Source organism: Loxodonta africana, chromosome X, assembly GCF_030014295.1.
Source record: "Loxodonta africana isolate mLoxAfr1 chromosome X, mLoxAfr1.hap2, whole genome shotgun sequence".
NCBI classification, from domain to species: Eukaryota; Metazoa; Chordata; class Mammalia; order Proboscidea; family Elephantidae; genus Loxodonta; species Loxodonta africana.
Genome location: NC_087369.1, coordinates 51352527 through 51375646, shown reverse-complemented (window position 1 = coordinate 51375646; position 23120 = coordinate 51352527). Strand labels below are relative to the sequence as shown.

Genomic DNA, 23120 nt, shown 5'->3' with positions numbered 1-23120 from the left:
TTAAGGATGTGAAAAAGACTATTTTAGATGTAGTTTTGACAGTATTTTTAAGTTTCCAGCTTTGCATCCTACACTGATTTATATATTATTCAGTATTTTTGTACATTCATTTTCTCTCCAAAGCTCTGTAATATATACGCAGTTTTCTTAATCCTTTAAATAGTGCTACAATATCCTGTGTTGATTTTCTAATTTTTGCTGAAAGGTTGACCAGTGAACAGAGTTTAAGTAGTTTGTACCAGCTATATGGTTGATTAGTGATAAAGTACAAGAAGAATATTCTAACATTCTAGCCACATCTCCTTTTATGCATGATAAAGTCAGGTCTGAAGAAGAAGCAGACGAGTAAAATTCAATGTGATGAATGCTTATATTGTTCGTGCAGGTGAATTTCCTCTTAAAATGAGTGTAAGTTATAAATAGATTTATGATGATAATATTTTTGTAATACAGAAACTTCTTTGAGATAGTTCTTCTATGTTGTTGTTGTTGTTGTTAAGTGCTGTCAAGTCAGTTCCAACTTATAGCGACCCTATGCCCAACAGAACAAAACACTGCCCGGTCCTGCGCCATCCTTACAATTGTTACACTTGAGCTCATTGTTCTTCTATAGTTTCTATAGTTCTTCTATAGTTTGTCTTTTTTGTCATTCATTTATTCAGCTTACCTTTATTGACTGTCTCTTATGTTCAGCAAGCTAAAATGAGATCAGATTTGTATAACTTGAGTTTTCTAAAAATAAGATGTGCTGATTTAAATCTATTAACAAATGAAGTGAGAGAAAAAGTGAGGATTTTGAGTGAGATTATAACTTGACAATTGCTATTTAGATGAACCCCCCCCCCCACCTCCACAATCCCAACTGAAGTGACTGCAAAATTTTAAAATATGGGGAAACCTGTATTGGAGGCCAGGAAGAGGTTCCATCTTCATACTGCAAATTCTAAAGAATTTCCATTAGATATGGTGCAGACGGGATCATATCAAAGGAATATACAAACCCAACTAGTAACTTCACTTCTTGAGAAACTCAGGAATTGAGTTGGGGGTCAGGACAACTTGGAGGGTGGCTTCCACTTGGCTTGCTTTCACAGCTATTGATGGATTATGAGTGTCCCTAGGAGGCCCAGAAATAGTCACATGGGGTGCAAAGCAGGCCTTGCATTAGCGCTTTTCTCTGGTGTGGCAGACAGTGGCACCATGAAGAACTGGACATACATGTTCTTTTTCTGGAATGGAGGCCAAACCCATATTTGGTTTAAACTTTCATATGGGAAAATATGAAGGTTTTCCTGCTGGGGAATACGCATGGCCCTAGCTCCCTCCCAATTTCTCTTAACATGCTGTATATGAATTTATATCAGCCTGGACTCCACTGACAGAAAGAATCTAAGAACATTAGAATAGCTGGTGAAGGGAGTGAAAGAGAGCCCACCCACCCTATTTTGGGGAAAACACCAGCCTAGGCATATTTCTGTTTGTTCAGGAATGAACAAAGAAACCCAACATAAGATTTCTGAGAAGACTGTGCAACATAAATGAAGAACATGGTATTTAAGAGGCAGAGGAAGAAAAATAATTTTGGAACATATTTTCTATAGGAAAATAAAGGATATTTTAGATAACATTTACTTGTGCTCTGTGTTGAGTGCAAGGAAAGTAAACAAAACAGAAAGTAAGCAGCTAGAGCAAGCTCTTTGAAGTGAGAGCTAGAAGGAGAAAATAGAACAAGAGAATAAGTTAAAAATATTACTGCATGAGACTGTAGGCAGAAATGCAAAGGGGGCTCGATGAAGAAAAGAGAAATGTGCTATGGATTGAATTGTGTCCCCCTAAAATATGTGTTGTAAATCCTGACCGCAGTACCTGTGGCTATGGTCCCCTTTGGAAATGAGTTTTCTTTGTTAATGAGGCAGTGTCATTGTAGGGTGTGTCTTAATCTCTTTGGAGATATAAAAGAGCAGATTAAGCAAGAAAGCAAGCACAAATGGAGGGGAAGATACATACCACATGATCACCAAGGACCCTAGGAATAGAAGCTGAAAAGAGACAAGGGCCTTCCCCCATAGCCAAAAGAGAGAGAGAGCCTTCCCCTAGAGCCAGCCCCCTAAATTCAGATTTCTAGCCTCCTAAGCTGTGAGAAAAGTAAATTTCTGTTTGTTAAAGCAACCCACTTGTGGTAGTTCTGTTATAGCAGTATTAGATTATGACAGTGATGGAACTAAAGTAGCATTGCAGAATTAAAAAAAAATTATAGTAGCATTGCAGAATTTAAAAAAAGTATTCTATATATTAAAGAACAAACAGGAAAATGGAGAAAATGGGATGATGAGTGATGAAAATGGCAAACTTGAAAAATTCTCCGAAAATAACAGATATAAAAGTAATGAGATAGATAATAATAGATTGGGTGGAGCATAGAGCTAATATACAGACAATTGTTTCTAAGAAATGTGTTTCCTAAAGAAATAAATCAATTAAACATACTATGAGAAAGCAATTACAACAAAAAACAACTTTCTGGGCTGAGAATAGAGAGATAGCTGCTGTTGCGTTGACTGTGAGTCATCCTGACCCCATGACTCGTTGCCTGGTCGTGCATCATCCTCACGATTGCCGGCTTGTTTGAGTCTGTCATTGTGCCTATTGTGCCAATCCATCTTACTGAGGGTCTCCCTCACCTTTGCCAACCCTCTACTTCCTCAAACATGATGTCCTCCTCCAGTAATTGATCCCTCTTGATGATGTGTCCAAAGCAGTTGAGTCAGTGTTTTGAGACAGTGATTTGTTGTGATCCATAACCTTTTCACTAGAAGCAGATCGCCAGGCCTTTCTTCCTACTCTGTCTTAGTCTGGAAGCTCCACTGAAACCTGTCCATCATGGGTGACTTTGGTGGTACTTGAAATACTGTTGGCATATCTTCCAATATCACAGTAACATGCAAACCATCACAGTATGATAAACTGACAGATGAGTGGTGGTTCTGGACTATAGAAAAACATAAATCTGCAGATCAAATGCTTACTAGGTACCAGAGAAAATAACAAAGAGCAAGAATTAGACACATCCCAGCAATTTTTATTTTAATTTCTTGGATGCTACCAAGCATCTTGACAGTATAATTAGCTTAACTCCCAAAGAAGGAGAAATTGACATTAGAATTCTCTGCAGTATTACATGTCAGAAGATAATGAAGTGATATCTGTAACTTTTAGGGGAAAATGTTTGTGACTCGTAAATTCTAGACTCAGGCAAATTGTCATTCATTAGTGAAAGCAGTGGAAAGGTGTTTGCAGATATGTAATTTCTCATAAATCTGCCATCCACATACTTTACCTGAGAAAGTTGCTTGAGGATGTACTCCAGTGAATTAAGAGATGAAGCAAATTAAACAATTCAACCATGGGGAAGTCATGAAATAAAAGGATTAGTGGTGCACATGGAAACATGGAATTAATTATAAAATATAAAGTTCAAAGGAGAGTGTAAACACTATAAATATTTATTGGAAGATAAAAGAATAGTAAAAAATTGATAACAAAATAAGCTTCAAATGCAAGATAGGGATAGAAAGAAAAATGTTACTTAGGTGAGTTTTAGTAGATATTAATTTTTGGCATTAATACTTGAAATACTTCTTTAAAAATTAAAAATAACAATGAGTAGAGTTAAAATCTTTCTCAGTCAAGAGATAAAAAAATAAGCTTGTCTGTATTATTTTTCCCTAGGATCTGTGAATGTTCTTTGCTTAACTCTGCTTAATAAATATATATACCTTGTGCTTTTAACTATGTTTTTTAAAAAAGACTAAGTAAAAGTATACCAGAACATTAACCTTGTCTACCGAGTTGGAATCGACTTCGACGGCACTGGGCTTGGACTTGGCACCAGTAGGGGGTAGAATTTTACAGCATATTAATCTTCAGTGATTATGGGCATGAATTACTTTTATAATCAGAAAAAATATGTGAATTATTTTAAAAGTTATTATATGTGATTTTTATGTGTACATTTGATCACAATTATGTTAAGGAAAGACACCAACAAGAGTGGGTTCTATGTCATAAAAATGTGGTTAATCACCCCATACTTCTTTCTATTCCTGTGTTTTCATATTTTTATAATGCATATGTATTAGTGCAGTGGGAAAAGTAGTTTATTAAAATTAAAAAAAAAACTTATGCATGCAGCAAAGTTGTAATTACAGGCAAATTTATGGTATTGAATGCTTTGTTCTTTCAAAGTTAAAAATAAACTACACATTTAACTTAAGACATTAGAAAATGCATGGTAAAACAGACACTAAAGAGTAGAAGAAAAAAATGTAAAAGTAGAATCTTATAAGCCAGTAAACAGAATAGATTTGAACAAGAAGTTTAAGAGTTGATTTTTTAAAACAAGCAATAGATTTAACAGACCTCTAGCTTGTTCACTCAGGAAAGCAAACAAAGATAGACAAAATAATGTATTTAAATCACAAATTCAAAGGAAGGAAAATGTACAGTTTATGCTAATTATGAAGTGAAGTGACTGTTACAGTAAATATTAATTAGCAAAATTGACTCAAGGAGTACAAAGCTGGAATTGGCCACTAACTATGTAAATATTAGAGAAAATTGCCAAAGAGCTACAAAAGTGATTGCCTCTAAGTGACAGGATTATGGGCAATTTTTTCCCCTCTTTGTGCTCTTCAGTACTCTCAAAAATTCTACAATAAGAAGGTACTAATTTTGAAGTTAGGTATGAATAAAGACGAAAGAAACAGCCCCTCCAAACCTGCCCCCGTCTCTAAGGAGAAGGGGGCAGTTTGTTCCTCCTGAGCTTTGAAGGTAGAAATAGCTGCGTTTCTAAAACTTAAGTGAAGCGAAATATCGACGTGCTGTGAAAGGACTGCCAAGGTTCAGGGAGTCCATTAATGGGCCTGAGAGGCCCTGTGACTCTAGGCTGATTGATGGACCAGGGACCACTAACGGACCAGGGACCACTAACGGCAAATTGAATTTCTAGATCACTGGCTGCCTTTATGGCTCTCTAATGCCCCCAGAATATATAGTAGACACACAAAGTGCCATACAAACATATGAATGCTAATTAATTATTTCTTGAGGTTCAATAGATTATCACTTTAGTAGGAAACTGTATTTATAAAGTGCCCCAAATTTTGCACATCTCGATCTTGAGATATTTTACTATTAACATGAATAGGGGAAGTGTTCTTTACTTCATTCATGGAATAAGTAAAAAAAAAGATTGTGATTTTTTATTTAGGCCACTCTTGATATACTACCCTCAGAAAGCACGACATTGCTCACTCCCATTCCTGAAGAAATAAAGCTGAGTTATGGTGAGGCTCTCTCCTGCGTATTAAAAACACTGCAGAGTACAGTGCATACATTTGCCATTAAAAAAAAAAATGTAGGGAGAGGGGAGCAGGTTAGAAAATTATTTTCTCCATATAAAAACGGGACAATTTTACTTATTTGGAAATGAAAATTAATAATATGGGTAAAACCTGTTTATCTTGTTGAATGTGTACACATAAGTACAAGTGTTCATTTCCACACATCTTTGAAATGCCCATTCGATAATGGCTTTTTGCTAAACCAAAAAAAACCCAAACCCACTGCTGTCGAGTCGATTCTGACTCATAGCAACCCTATAGCAGATAAATGACATTGTCCATGCACTTTCATGGACTTTATGTAGCAAGAAATGTAAATAATGTTGAAATGTGGTGAGTAGACCAGGGCTTTGAACCCCTACTGAGAATTTGCATGTCTAACAAATTCCCAGGCTGTGCTAATGCTGCTGGTTAGGGACCAGTTCTGAGAACCACTAGTAGAGCAGTGGTTCTCAAAATTTATTATACATAAGAATCATCTGGGGATCTTGTTAAACTGTAGATTCCGATTCAGAATATCTGGGGTGGAAGTGCAAAGTCTCAGCAGGGATTCAAACCAGAATGAACCAGTTTGAAGCCTTGGGAACGTGTGACTGAGGTAGCGCTTCCCAAGCTGGTGATCTCAAACAACTTGACCTCCTTGAGCTGTACCTCAAATTAATCTATCTATAAATAAGTTTGAGAAACACCCTCTTGGATGTTTATGGTTCAGATCAGCATGCCAAAGGACATATGAGATCCTGCAATAAAGAAACCTGGGGAACTTTGTTCAACTCAGTGTTTCCCCAGAATGTGTGTCCATGGATCCCCCTTTTCATAATTCCTCACAAAAAGCTCCAGTGCCCCTGTAGGTTGAGGGACACACTTTAAGAAATGCCAATTTAAAGTATACATTAAATAGAAAAAAAAAAAAAAAAAGCTTCTTAAATCTCTGGCTGTTTTTGAGATTTTTCTATCTTGAAAAGTGTCAAATTGCACCTTTCACATTGCATTAACTTCTTCGTTCTACTAAACGAAAATGAAGCACTTCAGCTACAGCTTTCTTACACTGAGACTTTCTTCTCAAAAGCAGATTCTCAACAAAGAAAAATCTGTTAGAGTGTTATTTGTAGGAAATATGAACTGTCAAGTTCCTGGTAGGGCTTGACTTTATTTTATTATGGATGACATATAACAGCAGAATATATATAAAAAAAAAAGGTAGCCTTTAATCCTTGCCTTGACTTTTAAAGAGGGCACTAGAAATGTGATGGGCGTTTCCCCTATTCTCTCCCTAATACCTGCCCCCCCCAACCCCAGTTTTGGTCATTAACTCGCAGGTGTCAGTGAAGTCAGTTATTCATTCATATATTAATTCAGGAAATTTTTGCTGAGTGCCTGCTCTGTTCCAGGTATTATTCTAACATTGGGAGTATAGTGGTGAATGAGATGGAAAGTTTATAAATTTATAATCTAGTGCAAGAAGACAACCAACAAACATATAAATAAATTTACAGCATGATTTCAGACAGTGCTAAATGCTATAAATAAAACAGAATGTGCCAAATTTTTTCCCTTCTAGTTGAGGTGACTACTATAAGTTGGTGGTCAAGGAGGGCTTCTCTATGGAGGTGGCATTTGAGCTGAGAGGGAAATGGTGAGGAGCTAGCTGATTTTTCTGGATCCAGATAAATGGGTGCAAAGGAACCTAGAGAAGTCTAGAATATTGTAGGCCTATTTTCATTGATTTAATTTTCAAGGTAAAAGAGATTTTTCCATTTTTAAAATGGAATTCCTTCGCTAATGTTGAGACTCCAAGATTTAGATGTGTCTTTGTCCTTTGGCTAGCAGTGTTAAATCCCATAACTCAAATATTTCCCTAAAATGTGGGTTCATTTTAATTTCTCAGGGAGGACTGTTTTTTGCCAAGTGGGTAGCTGAGGCTCTTCTCTGTTTTGGTCCTGTTAATCTCCCTTCTGGAGAACAGTATGTCTAAAGAGGCATACATTTGGGCATCATTAAGAATCAGAGCAATTCGAATGGACAATTGCTTTTATATGCTGGTTATTTGAAGAGCTTTGGAATTACACAGGTACTGGGGAGTTTAGTTCAGGTTCAATACATTGGTGTTCTAAGACTCAACTGATTTGGCTTCTATCACTCCAAGCTCCTCTCTAGTCCCTTTGGCACATTATGACTGTTAAAAAAAAAAAAAAACTGTTACCTGACTAATTTTTGTTTATCTAAATTAATTTCCTTATAGATGAAATGCTACTGTCGGTTTATCTTTAGAAATAAGAAACTACAAGTTGAATACTCATTGAATTTATGAATTTATTAAAAATAGAGATCACTTTATTATAGAGTTCATATGATAACATTAAATACATTATATTACTAAATGGAAAAAAAATCACCTAGCTCATCTTTATAATTCGCTACTTGCTTTTTGTTTCTTTTTCTTCCAGTCTTTTTTTAAAAACATACTCATAGTTTTAAAAACATAGTTTAAATATTGTTGTTAGTTGCCGTTGAGTCAGTCCCAACTCATGGAGACCTCATGTGTGCAGAGTAGAACTGCTCCGCAAGGTTTTCAAGGCTGTGACCTTTTGGAAGCAGATCTCCAGGCCTGTCTCTGTAGGTACTTCTGGGTGAGTTTGAATTGCAAATGTTTAGGCTACTAGTCAAGTGCTTAACCCTTTGCACCACCCAGGGACTCCAGTTTAAATATATAAGCTTTTAAAAACATAGTTATAATTGTGGTATATTACCTTTTTTTCAGCTTTGTGTTTTTTAGATCCTAAATATTTTTCTTATGGCTACATAGTTTTCAAAAACATCATACTGATGCCTTCATAACATTCCTTTGTGTATATAGATATGCCATCATTCACCAGACTATTCCCTTTTTGTTAACTATTCAGGTCCCTTCACTCCAATTTTTTTTAATAATAAAAAAGTAATACTGCAAAGAACATATTTGCATATATAAGTTTTTCCATATTTTGTTTTGTTTCTTTTGGCTACATGCCCAGAAATGGAGTTCCTGAGAGGAAGAGTAGGAATTTTAAAATGGCTCCTCATAGTACCACATTGTTTCCCAGTATAATTGTACTAATTTAAAATCCCATCCGTGATAACTAACCCTACCAGGTCCATTGCATGGTTAAATATTCCCCCTCTAATTTAATTGGAGAAACAAACAACCTGGTGCCTCACTGCTATTTTAATTTGCACTTATCTGACAATTTCTTGGAGTAAACATTTTGTTGACACTTGTGAATTTTATATATGCTCTTTTCTCATTTAGAATCTTTAAAAAATTAATTTGTAAAAATTTTTGTTAAAACATTGAACTTTTGTCATATTTCCTAAAAACATTCTAATCAGTGTTTTTTTATTTCCATTTTAGTATATTGAAGCTATAACTTGTTTTTGTTGTCAAATCTTTATGTTTTTTCCTTCAGTATTTATCTCTTTTTTCCCTTCCAAGGCTTTGACACATATTTAATTTTGGGGGGGAGGGGAAGGAGGGAGAGTGAAAGGGGTTGTTTTGTTATATTTAAGCCCATAATCCATCTGTTATTTATTTGGGGTTATAATTTATTTTAGTTGGGAATATATATTGACGCTTTTCCAAGTTAGTACTTTTTTCGCTTATTGATATGTGACTCCTCTTTCATCATGTGTTAAATTCCTGAATTTAATAGAGTCTATTTCTAGACTGGGGAAACCCTGGTGGTGTAGCGGTTAAGTGCTACGGCTGCGAACCAAAGGGTCGGCAGTTCGAATTCGCCAGGCGCTCCTTGGAAACTCTATGGGGCGGTTCTACTCTGTCCTATAGGGTCGCTATGAGTCGGAATCGACTCCACGGCACTGGGTTTGGTTTTCGTTTTTTTTCTAGACCGGAAACCCTGGTGGTATAGTGGTTAAGAGTTCAGCTGCTAACCAAAAAGTCGGCAGTTCAAATCCACCAGGTGCTTCTTGGAAACCCTATGGAGGCAGTTCTGCTCTGTCTTATAGGGTCGCTATGAGTTGGAATTGACTCGAGGGCAATGGGTTTTATTTTCTAGGCCATCTTTTCTTTTCCAGACTAGTATGTCTCTTGTCACTCTGGTCTTGTACTATTTTAATATTCAAAGCATTATATCAAAGTGTAAAATCTGGGAGAGTTAGATCTCCTTCATTACTCATAATTAACATAATTATCTTTAATAATAGGCTGACCAGTTATTTTATCAAGTAGACTTAGAATGATTTTTTTCCAAGTCCCTGCAAAAACACCGTTGAAATATCCATTTGAAATATATTATTTTAGTCTGTTCATTCAGAATATATTTCACCTCTTCTTTTAATTGAATTCTTCTATATCTTCCAGTAGATATTTTTAGATTTTTATCTGGGTCACAGAGTTTTTATGAAAATTATTTTTAAGTGTTTTGCAGTTTTTTCTTCTGTTGTGGACATGCTTTTTTTTTCTCTACTGTGTTTTCTAGATGGCTATTGTTAGTACATAAGAATATTTTTCTTTTATTTATTCCTATCTTTTTCAGCCTTTGCCTATGCCGTTGTTTTATCTGCCCAAAATGATACTTTTGTCTCTTGCTTGCTAATATTTTTACTTCATATCTTTTTGCATTGTCCAGAACTTCTAAAAACAATATTAAAATAATGATGATATAGGGGCATTGTTTTTCTCTTCCTGATTGTGGCAGTCACATAATTTAAACTGGATGTTTAAGCCATCATTTTAAAGTAGATGCAGGAGGACAGTGAGAGGAATGCAAGAACAGAGGGCAACAACAGTAATTACTATAGCATAGACAATAGTATTAACAAACACTAATTTATGAATGGATACATAGGTAGATAGATATGAGAAGAGGTGTGGGAGGGTGTAAGGGAACACACCCACCTGCAGATATAGGTATGGTGGCTGATATTTCTACATAACTATAAGTTCTGTTTATATATTAATATAGACAATAGAGCACAAAAGGGTAACTTCTTAGACATAACCAAACACCTTGTGGGTTGAAGTTCTTAGGCTCCAAGGGGAAGGACCACAGACTTTGGGGACAGCTACGTCAGTTAGCACAACATAGTTCATAAAGACAAAGTTCTGCATCTTATTTTGGTGAGTAGCGTCTGGGGTCTTAAAAGCTGGCAAGCAACCATCTAAGATACAACTATTGGTCTCTTCCCATCCGGAGCAAAGGAGAGTGAAAAAAAACCAAAGACTCAAGGGAGCAATTAGTCCAAAGGACTAATGGACCACGTGAACCACAGTCTACCTGACCCTGAGACCAGAAGAGTTAGATGGTGCCCTGCTACCACTACAGACAGCTCTGACTGGGATCACAACAGGGGGTCCAGACTGATTAGGAGAAATATTGTATAACAAAAAATCAAATTCACGCAAAAAAAACCAGATTTACTGGTCTGACAGAGACTGGAGGAACCCCTGAAACTGTGCCCCAAAGACACCGTTCTGAATTGGAACTGAAGCCATTCTGGGAGACCACCTTTCAGCGAAACCATAGACAGACCCTTAAAATAAGCAGTAACACCCAAAAGGAATGTACTCCTTGGAACAATCAATTACAGGAGATCAAAAGGACAACAATTGCCCAAAAGCAAAGATGAGAAAGCTGGAAGGAGTAGAAAATCAGGATTGGGAACCTAGGACAGAAATGGGGAGAGTGCTGACACATTGTGGGGAATGCAACCAATGTCATGGAACACTTTATGTACAAACCATCGAATGGGAAACTAATTTGCTCTGCAGGCTTTCACCTAACGCACAATAAAAAATTAAAAAAAAAAAAGTAGATGTGTTTTATCTTAAGAAATTACCCTGTAGTCCTGTTTTAAAATGCATGTGGTAGGAAAGGGTATACTGAGATGCTTATATATTTGCTCTTATATTCTAATTAGAATCATTTTTTTGCATTTGTGAGGAAAATGCTGCTTTTGGTGGAGGTGGATTATAACTTATGGACTATTGAATTCTTCTGGCTGGTATTTTAGTAAGGATCTTTCCTCTATAAATCATAGTGAAATTGCAGTAGTTTTCAACATGGGCTTGCACATTGTAATCACCTGGGGAGTTTTAGAAATCACTGATGCCTGTGTTCCAACTGGAGAGATTCTGATTCGGTTGGTCTGGGGGAGGGGCAGAAGCATCAGGAGTTAAAAAAAGTTCCACAGGTGATTCTATTGTGCAGCCAGAGTGAGAACTACTGGCGTATAGTTTATCTGTTTTATAGTATCTCTATCAGGTATTGGAATTTAGCTTTGCAGCTTGCCTTATTCTTTTGTATTCTGGGGGAGTTATAGGATCCCTGGTTGCGCAATGGTTAAGCGCTTGGCTGCTAACCAAGAAGTCTGCTGTTGGAACCTACTGGCCGCTTTACAGGAGAAAGATGTGGCAGCCTGCTTCTGCAAAGATTTATGGCTTGGAAACCCTATGGGCAGCTCTACTCTGTCCTGTAGGGTTGCTAGGAGTCTGAAACGACTCAACAGCAGAGGGGTTTGGAGGGAGTTATATAATATGGGAATTTTCTTTTCCTTGGAGGTTCAAAAGAATTCATTAATAATTTCTCCTTGTTGGAGCCTTCGTTGGAGCAATTCTTTGATAATCCTTTTGCATCTTTCTCAGTTATTACATGATTCATTGTGTTTTTGATAACTCAAAATTTTTATAGAAAAATCACATATTTAACTTTTTTCTTTAAGTGAAAGTTTATAAATTAAGTCAGTTTCTCATACAAAAATTTATACTAGTTTTTTTTTTTTTTATGTACAACTAGTTGCCCTACCCCTAATGAGGCAGCACACTCCTTTTCTCCACCCTATATTTTTGTGTCCATTCAGCCAGCTTCTGTCCCCCTCTGCCCTCTCATCTCCCCTCCAGACAGGAGCTGCTCACATAGTCTCATATGTCTACTTGAGCCAAGAAGCTCACTCCTCACCAGTATCATTTTCTATCATATAGTCCAGTCCAATCCCTGTCTGAAGAGTTGGCTTTGGGAATGGTTCCTGTCTTGGGCTAAGAGAAGGTCTGGGGACCATGACATCCGGGGCCCTTCTAGTCTCAGTCAGACCATTAAGTCTAGTCTTCTTATGAGAATTTGAGGTCTGCATCCCACTGTTCTGCTGCTCCCTTAGGGATTCTCTGTTGTGTTCCACCAGGGCAGTCATCGGTTGTAGCCAGGCACCATCTGGGTCTTCTGGTCTCAGGCTGATATAGTCTCTGGTTTATGTGGCCCTTCCTGTCTCTTGGGGTCACCTTTACCTTATGTCTTTGGTGTTCTTCATTCTCCTTTGCCCCAGGTGGGTTGAGACCAATTGATGCATCTTAGATGGCTACTTGCTAGCAATTAAGACCCCAGATGCCACTCTCCAAAGTGGGATGCAGAACGTTTTCTTAATAGATTTTATTATGCCAGTTGACCTAGATGTCCCCTGAAACTATAGTCCCCAAATCCCCGCCCCTGCTACACTGGCCTTTGAAGCATTCAGTTTATTCAGAAAACTGCTTTGCTTTTGGTTTAGTTCATTTGTGCTGACCTCTCCTGTATTGTGTGTTGTCTTCCCCTTCACCTAAAATAGTTCTTGTCTAAAAAAAAAAAAAAACTAATTAGTGAATACCCCCTCCCTCTCTCCTCTCGTACGCATCAAAGAATATTTTCTTCTCTGTTTAAACTATTTCTTGGGTTCTTATAATAATGGCCTCATATAATATTTGTCATTTTGCAACTGACTAATTTCACTCAGCATAATGCCTTTCACGTTCCTCCATGTTATGAAATGTTTCACAGATTCCTCACTGTTCTTTATCGATGCGTGGTATTCCATTGTGTGAATATACGATAATTTATTTATCCATTCATCCATTGATGGGCACCTTGGTTGCTTCCATCTTTTTGCTATTGTAAACAGTGCTGCAATAAACATGGGTGTGCATATATCTGTTTATTTTAAAGGCTCTTATTTCTCTAGGATATATTCCAAGGAGTGCGATTGCTGGATTGAATGGTATGTCTATTTCTAGCTTTTTAAGGAAGCACCAAATTGATTTCCAAAGTGGTTGTACCATTTTACATTCCCACCAGCAGTGCGTAAGTGTTCCAGTCTCTCAGCAACCTCTCCAACATTTATTGTTTTGTGTTTTTTGGATTAATGCCAGCCTTGTTGGAGTGAGGTGGAATCTCATTGTAGTTTTGATTTGTGTTTCTCTAATGGCTAATGATCACGAGCATTTCCTCATGTATCTATTAAAAAACCTGAATATCTTCTTTAGGGAAGTGTCTGTTCATATTGTTTGCCCATTTTTTAATCAGGTTATTTGTCTTTTTGTTGTTGAGTTTTTGCAGTATCATATAGATTTTAGAGATCAGATGCTGTTTGGAAATGACATAGCTAAAAACTTTTTCCCAGTCTGTAGGTAATCTTTTTACTCTTTTGGTGAAGTCTTTGGATGAGCATAGGTGTTTGATTTTTAGGAGCTCCCAGTTTTCTAGTTTCTCTTCTGGTGTTTGTGCATTGTTAGTAATGTTTTGTATACTGTTTATGCCATGTATTAGAGCTCTTCACGTTGTCGCTATTTTTTCTTCCACAATCTTTATCGATTTAGATTTTATATTTAGGTCTTTGATCCATTTTGAGTTCGTTTTTGTGCATGGTGTGAGGTATAGGTTTTGTTTCATTTTTTGCAGATGGATATCCAGTTATGCCAGCACCATTTGTTAAAGAGACTGTCTTTTCCCCATTTAACTCACTTTGGGCCTTTGTCAAATATGAACTGCTCATATGTGGATGGATTTATATCTGGATTCTCAATTCTGTTCCATTGTTCTATGTATCTGTTGTTGTATCAGTACCAGGCTGTTTTGACTACTGTGGCGGTATAATAGGTTCTAAAATCAGGTAGAGTGAGGCTTCCCACTTTGTTCTTCTTTTTAAGTAATGCTTTACTTATTCGGGACATCATTCCCTTCCATATGAAGTTGGTGATTTGTTTCTCCATCTCATTAAAAAATGTCATTGGAATTTGGATTGGAATTGCATTAAATCTATAGATCTCTTTTGGTAGAATAGACATTTTTGCAATGTTAAGTCTTCCTATCCATGAACAGGATATGTTTTTACACTTATGTAGGTCTCTTTTGGTTTCTTGCAGAAGTGTTTTGTAGTTCTCTTTGTATAAGTCTTTTACATCTCTGGTAAGATTTATTCCTAACTATTTTATTTTCTTGGGGGCTATGGTAAATGGTATTGATTTGGTGATTTCCTCTTTGATGTTCTTTTTGTTGGTGTAGAGGAATCCAACTGATTTTTATGTTTGTCTTTATCCCGATACTCTGCTGAACTCTTCTATTAGTTTCAGTAGTTTTCTTGAGGATTCTTTAGGGTTTTCTGTGTATAAGATCATGTCATCTGCAATCACTTATTTAATTGATTTGAAATATTTTCATAATTTATTATAAGTACATTAATTTATATCTCAATTTATTAACTATGTTGTGCAGTGTCTCATTTCTGACTTTATTTATATTTTTTCTTGATTAGCTTTGCTAGAATCATCTTTTTTTTTTAATGCTCCAGGATTACTTTATTGGAGTTGTTTTTCTCATTTTAAATTCATCTCTGTGCTTTTATCGTTTTTACTTTCTATATGTTTTCCTTATGACAGTTTTTTGGTCTTTCAAAAATTTTTGTCATATCCATTGTTTACTGGTTCTCAACTCTACCTGCATTTCAGAATTACCTGGGGAGCTTTTAAAGAATACTGATGTACCCCCATCCCCACACAATTCTGATTTAATTTATTTAGGATTGGGGCCAGCCTGCTGAGCTGGAATCTGGGTCCCGCCTGCTATGCCAGCAGTGAATCACCCTTCCTTGCCTTTACCCCCTCACTCACAAATAGTGGCAATAATAGTGCCCATCTCATAGGATTGTCCTGATAATTAAATGAACCAACACATGGTATATCGGTGAGTTACTGACATCGGATGTTCTGACTTCTTAGTGCCATGAATTCTCCCTGTCTTCAAGAGCCCTGGTAGTGCACTGATAAAGAGCTTGGCTGCTAACCAAAAGGTCAGCAGTTCAAATCTACTAGCTGCTTCTTGGAAACCCTATGGGCAGTTCTGCTCTGTCCTATGGAGTCACTATGAATCAGAATTGATTTGACAGCAGTGGGTTTGGTTTGGTTATTTTCAAGGCCCACAGAACACCATCTTGTGCTCACACACTTTTCTGTCCCAGGGACCATGCCGCAGGCCCAGGGCTTGTTTATTTATTTATTTAAAGCTTCTGAGTCAGAATCTAGTCTACAGCAATGGATTTCGCGTTGTGGTTAATGTGCAGCCAAGGCTGAGGATTGCATAGTTAGCACATTTATCCCCTCTCTCAAACTGTAAATTCTCTTGTGTAATAATTTAAGTCCATTAATTTACTTCTGAATACACATATGTCTGCATCTTATAGGTTAGTACTGTTTCAAATTTAAATTTTATTAAGTTCTGTACTTTGTTTTGTATTTTTTGGCACAGTAATTATTAGGAGTGACAAATTTTGTTTAAAGTTACATTATGCATTTCTAGTTTTATTACTTTTATTATCAGTGGCTATAACTTTTATGGAGCCCTGTTGGCATAGTGGTTAAGAGCTTGGCTGCTAACCAAAAGGTCAGCAGTTCAAATGCACCAGCCACTCCTTGGAAACCCTATTGGGCAGTTCTACTCTGTCCTATAGGGTCAAAGGAGTTAGAATCAACTCGACAGAACCTAACAACAACAACATAACTTTTATAATCTCTGTTTTTCAAATTTATTAGAATTTCTTTGTGAATTAACACATGATGAATTTTTATAAATATACCATTTTATGTATATAGGAGCCACCTGTATATTCAATACAAAATTTGTTATAGTTTATTTCCTTGATTCTAAGACCCCATTAATCATGAGAGGAACCATTGATTTAATTACTACCTTTCAGGAAGAATAAACAGCACTACATTAAATGTACACAGATTTTTATTGTCTGTCATGGAATGACTTGTGTCCCCAAAAATATGTGTCTCAGTTTGGCTAGGCCATGATTCCCAGTGTTGTGTGAGTGTCGACCATTTTGTCATCTGATGTGATTTTCCTATGTGTTTTAAATGCAATCACTGTGATGTTAATGAGATGGGTTAGTGGCAGTTATGTTGATGAGATCTACAAGATTAGATTGTGTCTTAAGCGAATCTCTTTTGAGATATAAAAGAGAGTAGTGAACAGTGAGCCATGGAGATCTCATACCATCAAGAAACCGGTGCTGGGAGTAGAGCATGTCCTTTGGACCTGGGGTTCCTGTGTGAAGAAGCTCCTAGACCAGGAAAAGATTGATGACAAGGACCTTCCTCCAGAGCCGACAGGGAGAGAAAGCCTTCCCCTGGAGCTGGCACCCTAAATTTGGATTTATAGCCTACTAGACTGTGAGGTGGATGTCAGAGGAGACTGAAACTTGTTCTCGAACATCAAGAAGTTAAAGAAAAAGGAAGAAATGATGAAGTAAAAGAACTGAACAGATTTCAGACAGCGGCTCCAGAATATAAAGTATTATGATGACATGTGCAAAGAGCTGGAGGTAGAAAACCAGAAGGGAAGAACACGCTTGGTGTTTCTCAAACTGAAAGAATTGAAGAAAAAATGCAAGCCTCAAGTTGCCATAGTGAAGGATTCTATGGGGAAAATATTAAATGATGCAGGCACAGGAATCATCAAAAGGAGATGGAAAGAATATACAGAGTCATTATACCAAAAAGAATTTAGTCAATGTTCAACCATTTCAAGAGGTAGCATATGATCAGGAACCAATGGTACTGAAGGAAGAAGTCCAAGCTGCTCTGAAGGCATTGGTGAAAAAAAGGCTCCAGGAATTGACGGAATATCAATTGAGATATTTCAACAAACAGATGCAGCGCTGGAGGTGCTTACTCGTCTATGCCAAGAAATATGGAAGAGAGCTTCCTGGCCAGCTGACTGGCCAAAATTTTGCTGAAGATCATTCAAAAATGGCTGCAGCAGTACATCAACAGAGAACTGCCAGAAATTCAAGCCGGTTTCAGAAGAGGACGTGGAACCAGGATATCATTGCTGATGTCAGGTGGATCCTGGCTGAAAGCAGAGAATACCAGAAGGATGTTTACCTATGTTTTATTGACTGTGCAAAGGTGTTCGACTGTGTGGATCATAACAAATTATGGATAACGTTGTGAAGAATGGGAATTCCAGAACACTTAATTGTGCTCCTGAGGAACCTTTACATAGATCAAGAGGCAGTAGTTCGGATAGAACAAGGGGATACTGATTGGTTTAAAGTCAGGAAAGGTGTGCGTCAGGGTTTGTATTCTTCCGCCATACCTATTCAATCTGTATGCTGAGCAAATAATCCGAGAAGCTGGACTATATGAAGAAGAACAGGGCATCAGTATTGGAGGAAGACTCATTAACAACCTGTGTTATGCAGATGACACAACCTTGCTTGCTGAAAGTGAAGAGGACCTGAAGCACTTACTAGTGAAGATCAAAGACCACAGCCTTCAGTATGGATTGCACCTCAACATAAAGAAAACAAAAATCCTCATAACTGGACCAATGAGCAACATCATGATAAACAGAGAAAAGATAGAAGTTGTCAAGGATTTCATTTCACTTGGATCCACAATCAACAGCCATGGAAGCAGAAGTCGAGAAATCAAAAGACGCATTGCATTGGGTAAATCTGCTGCAAAGGACCTCTTTAAAATGTTGAAGAGCAAAGATGTCACCTTGAAGACTAAGACGTGGCTGACCCAAGCCATGGTATTTTCAGTTGCATCATATGCATGTGAAAGGTGGACAATGAATAAGGATGGCTTTGAATTTTGGTGTTGGCGAAGTCTATTGAATATACCATGGACTGCCAAAAGAATGAACAATTCTGCCTTGGAAGAAGTACAACCAGAATGCTCTTTAGAAGCAAGGATGGCAAGACTGCGTCTTACATACTTTGGACATGTTGTCAGGAGGGAACTGTCCCCGGAGAAGGACATCATGGTTGGCAGAGTACAGGGTCAGCGGAAAAGAGGAGGACCCTCAAAGAGATGGACTGACACAGTGGCTGCAACAATGGGCTCAAGCATAGCAACGATTGTAAGGATGGTGCAGGATTGGGCAGTGTTTTTTTCTATGGCACATTGGGTCACTATGAGTTGGAACTGAGTTGTTGGCACCTAGCAACAACAACAGACTGTGGGAGAATAAATGTCTGCTTGTTAAAGCCATCCACTCACTTCTGGTTCTTCTGTTATAGCAGCACTAGGTAACTGAGACATTGTGTATTAACTAACCTATGCTGTTGTTGTTGTGTGCTGTAGAGTCAATATGCATTTATCTTTACTATTATATATCTTCTTTAGTAGCTCTCAATTTAAATCTGAGCTCTTTTCATACAATAGAGCCTAAACATTTTAAGTTAGGCTTGTGGTGCTAACTTCTTTATAAAATGTTGAGCCTTATCGAAGATTATTGGTGTGGTTTCATCCTTCTCCTACTTCACTAAATTTAAGAAAAAAATTTTTTTAATGGGATTGTGTGTGTAGTTATAGGGGATAAACAGCTTCTTTTGAAAGTTAGTTGTAAGGTTTTTTTTTTCCCTTTATTGAGGTGAAATTCACATAACATAAAATTAACCATTTTAAAGTGAACAATTCAGTGGTATTTAGTACATTCATTGTGTGCAACCACCGCCTCTATCTAATTTCAAAGCATTTCAACACAGCTGTAAGTTTTGACACTTAGACGTTTGGTTCCTGAGTAATAGTCTTTATAACTCATGCATTGGTCACACCAACCTCCCCATTTTTAAAAATTCTGTGATTAACTCTGAGAGACTAGGCTTTTGTGTTTGCCTTTTTACAGTTGTGCTGCCTGGCCTGTGACAGACAACCTACACACAGTTATTTTTTTGTGTCAGTGCTGTATCAGACCAGAATCATTTTAAGTTAAAATTAGGGATCCAAGTTAATGTTAAAATCCAGCCATTTAGGGATGTGTAATGCAAAGCAAATAACTCAATTGACGTGAAAATAGGATTTGCTTCTTTCCCACAAAGATAAATTTGCGTGTACATTAAGTTCCCACTACTTGCCAGACTCACTCCTGACTGCTTTGAGTTTCTTTTGGCTTTAATTATAAGAAGATCTTGATTTCAGGAATATTATCATTAAAAAAGTTCTTTTATAATGAGGAAGCATATATTATTTAAGGCTAATTGATTTCAGATTTTGTATTCTCTAGTCTAGGATTTAAAACTCCAAGTACTTGGGGATTAGGCAGGTAGCCTCATAAGGTGGAGGCCTGTGGGGAACCAGCAAGTGCACATCTGCCAAATGATATTGACATTCACTCTTCAAGAAAATTACAGCCAATTAGATCTTCTAGGACCTTCTTTATCTAGTGTCTATTTCATTGATCATAAATCATGATAAAAACTTGTGCCATAATTATGTTTCTGTAAATTTTCATTTCTTACAGTTTTATTTTAGGTCATTTTTTCTGGACTCTGGTAAATTAGATTCTATTACAATTATGTCTGTTACCTATATGAGATCACCTTTAATCTGTTTGGTGTCTGTTACGTCACATTTTTCTTTGCCACGTTTTACAACTTCCTCTCCATTTTCCTTTTCTATCTTGCCATCTCTACCACTCTCTGACTTGCCCTATAGCTTTCATGCTGGAGTTGGGCAGCCCTGTATTCCCAGTGGACCAGGATATGAAATATTAGCCTGTCCCTCTTCTAGAAATATTGAAACCCAGCCTAAAATAATGTATCTTTCCTTTTCTGTTTATTCCCGTGTAGCATCCTTTCTTCTCTCTTAATACATCATTTGATTAATAAATATTTCTTGATTCTATACAGGATAATTATCAACTGACCTATGCCAGTTTGGTCATTCACAAATTTGTATCAGTAGTGTTCAGTCCTTAGAGGTGAGGGAGAGCTATGAATATTCTTTCCACGCTTTCCTACCCAGTTACAAAGGAAAAAAGTCTCAGATTGATTACTGCCTGTACTGAAAGATCAGTGAAACCCTACCTAGCTCTCTGTCCTTTTAGGTGCTCCAACAGAACCTCTCTCCCTTTCTTTTGCCTCTGCTTATTTTGTTTCATTATTGACATATAATTCACATACATAAAATTCACCGTTTTAAAGTGCACAATTCAATGGCCAACGTATCTTTTTTTATCGAGGTAATATTCACATAACAAAATTAGCCATTGACCATTTTAAAGTGTACAATTTAGTAGCATTTAGGGCATTCATAATGTTGTGTAACCATCACCACTGTCTAGTTACAAGACATTTTCATCACCCTAAAGGAAACTCCGTACCCTTCCCATAGCATCTTACATAAAATATTCACCCAATACAAGAGTGACAACATTCTCATAGTGGGGGTTAGCTAAATTTCTAACTGTAATCAGGCCAGATGAATTCCCCAAGAAAGCAGCTGAACATGGGACCGTTTTGGAATCAAGCCTAAGGTACCATGTTCAAGGTATAGATCCCTGGGCTCACCAGATTCTTAGGGACGTGTAAGGACAGTGTGGAGTCTCTGGGTGGTGCAAAGGGTTAATGCACTCGGCTGCTAACTGTAAGGTTGGATGTTCAAGTCTGACCACAGGTACCTTGGAAGAAAGGCCTGGTGATCTGCTTCTGAAAAAATCAGCCATTGAAAACCCTGGGAACACAGTTTTACTCTGACGTACATGTGGTCACCATGAGTCAGAGTTAACTCAATAGCAACTGGTTTTAAAGACAGTGCCTGGTCAATATTTGTAATTGACCCATGCATTTTGAATATAGTCAGTTCACTAACTAAAGCTCATTTCTAACATCCATTATGGTAATTAACAATGCTTCTTGTGTTGATCAGAGATAAAGACTAGTGAGACATTTTGTTGGCCACTGCTGAAATTCAGGTTCCTGATAGAAATTTGCTAAATATTCCTGGAGTATATGTTCTAATTAGGGTAACTGATCACCACTAGAAGGTAGATTACATCTAACAAATTCACTCATATGTACCAGGTTGTCCGTGTTAAATAACCTTGGAGTTCCATCATGTGCACAATTAACTTTTGCATCTTCAGCTATAAAAACTGATTCAAAAGCGAGAGGCAAAGGGAATATTGGAGTGTTCAAGGAGCCTGTGCCCCAGGTCAGGCTTGAAATAGAAGCCCAAATCTACTGTTTTCTCAATTGTCCTCGATTCCGATGTCCTTACTGTGTGAGTAGGTCACCATATTGAGAGTGACACCAGTGGTTCATGATACATACTGTTCATACAACATGGCATGTGTACATAAAGCAGTTGCTTCAACTGGTTTCAACTGAAGAGGCAGTCATCCATTTTGACGTGGAAGAAAAGCAGATAGTATTGTACTTACAGAGAGGACAGTTTTCCAAAGTGGTTAAGGAATTTTCCAGAGTATATTTTACTATAGCTGATTTTATCCTCTTTAGTATCTAGCTCTCCTCCTCCTCTCACACACCCCTTACCCCCAGTGTAAGGTGAGAATGGGTCTAGCATTGAACTAGGCTCTTTGAGATTTCTGAAGAATTGTAAGGCAGAATCTCCAGGGCATTGGAAGAATTTCAGATCTGCCTCTTTGAATTGCCTCAAGGCAAACAATCAGCAGTACCAGGAGTCAGGCTAATTTTATCCTAGAACCAAGGTAGCTTTGTGTTATTTTTAATGGGAGAAAAAAATGACAAGACTTATATTCATCTTGTGAGAAAGAACATTTTATCTCCGTAATGTCTACATTTAGAATCCCACTGTGAAATTCCAAAGACAGACTCTAGTTCAGTTTATGGTAGAGCTGAATGAGGGATTTATTGCTTCATTTCCTTATTCTAATCAGGTGTTGATAACCATTTAAAATAATCGTTATATACTGTAATCTAGATTGTATGTCCATTGTCATAGCTGATGTGTGGAAGTTCTTGCAAAAATCCCCTGAACGTTTTTCTTTATATTAACAAAAAGTATACATGGGTTAGCTTTATTGATTTTTAGGTTTGCTGAATATTTTTTTTTTCATTTTTTAGTTTCTAATTGTGATTCCAACAGGTATTATCTTTTGATGCCTATCTGGAAGATGAAGTGCCTGATAAACGTGAAGAAGACTATAGAATAAGATACTACAAAATCTACTTCTACCCTGAAGATGACACAATTCAAGTCAATGAACCAGAGATGAAAAATAGTGGACTGCCTCAAGGTATCTACTGAAAGCAGAGTTATGATTCTTTCACTTCTAACTCCTGCATTTATAGACTTTCTAGCTTTTTATAAGACCCCATGATACTGTTTGGGTGCCTAACTTGTTGGCAGTGATGAATATAAACATATTGTTAGGTTATACTTAGAACTTCCTAGGTGGCGCAAATGGTAAAGCGCTGGACTACTAACGGAAAGGTTGGCGGTTCAAACCAACCCAACCCAGAAGCACCTAGGAAGATAGGTCTGGTGATCTGCTTCTGAAAGGTCACAGCCTTGAATACCCTTTGGAACACTTCTGCTTTGCACACATGGGGTCGCTATGAGTCAGAACTCGATGGCAACTAACAAAAATAAGATTATAGTTACTGATGATAATTTATCAGCTTTTTGCCCCCTATACCTCAACC

General features: G+C 37.2%; 1 protein-coding gene across 1 annotated transcript in view; it reads left to right on the top strand.

Annotated features, from left to right (window-relative positions):
- The window catches only part of LOC135228935 (EF-hand domain-containing family member C2-like), a 35901-nt gene extending 13083 nt beyond the window's left edge, over positions 1 to 22818 (top strand). The window contains exon 3 of the mRNA XM_064278427.1: positions 22561 to 22818. Within this exon, the coding sequence (XP_064134497.1) occupies positions 22561 to 22722 (162 nt within the window). The 3' untranslated portion in view covers positions 22723 to 22818. The remainder of the gene's footprint in view (positions 1 to 22560) is intronic.
- The last annotated feature ends 302 nt before the right edge of the window (positions 22819 to 23120 follow it).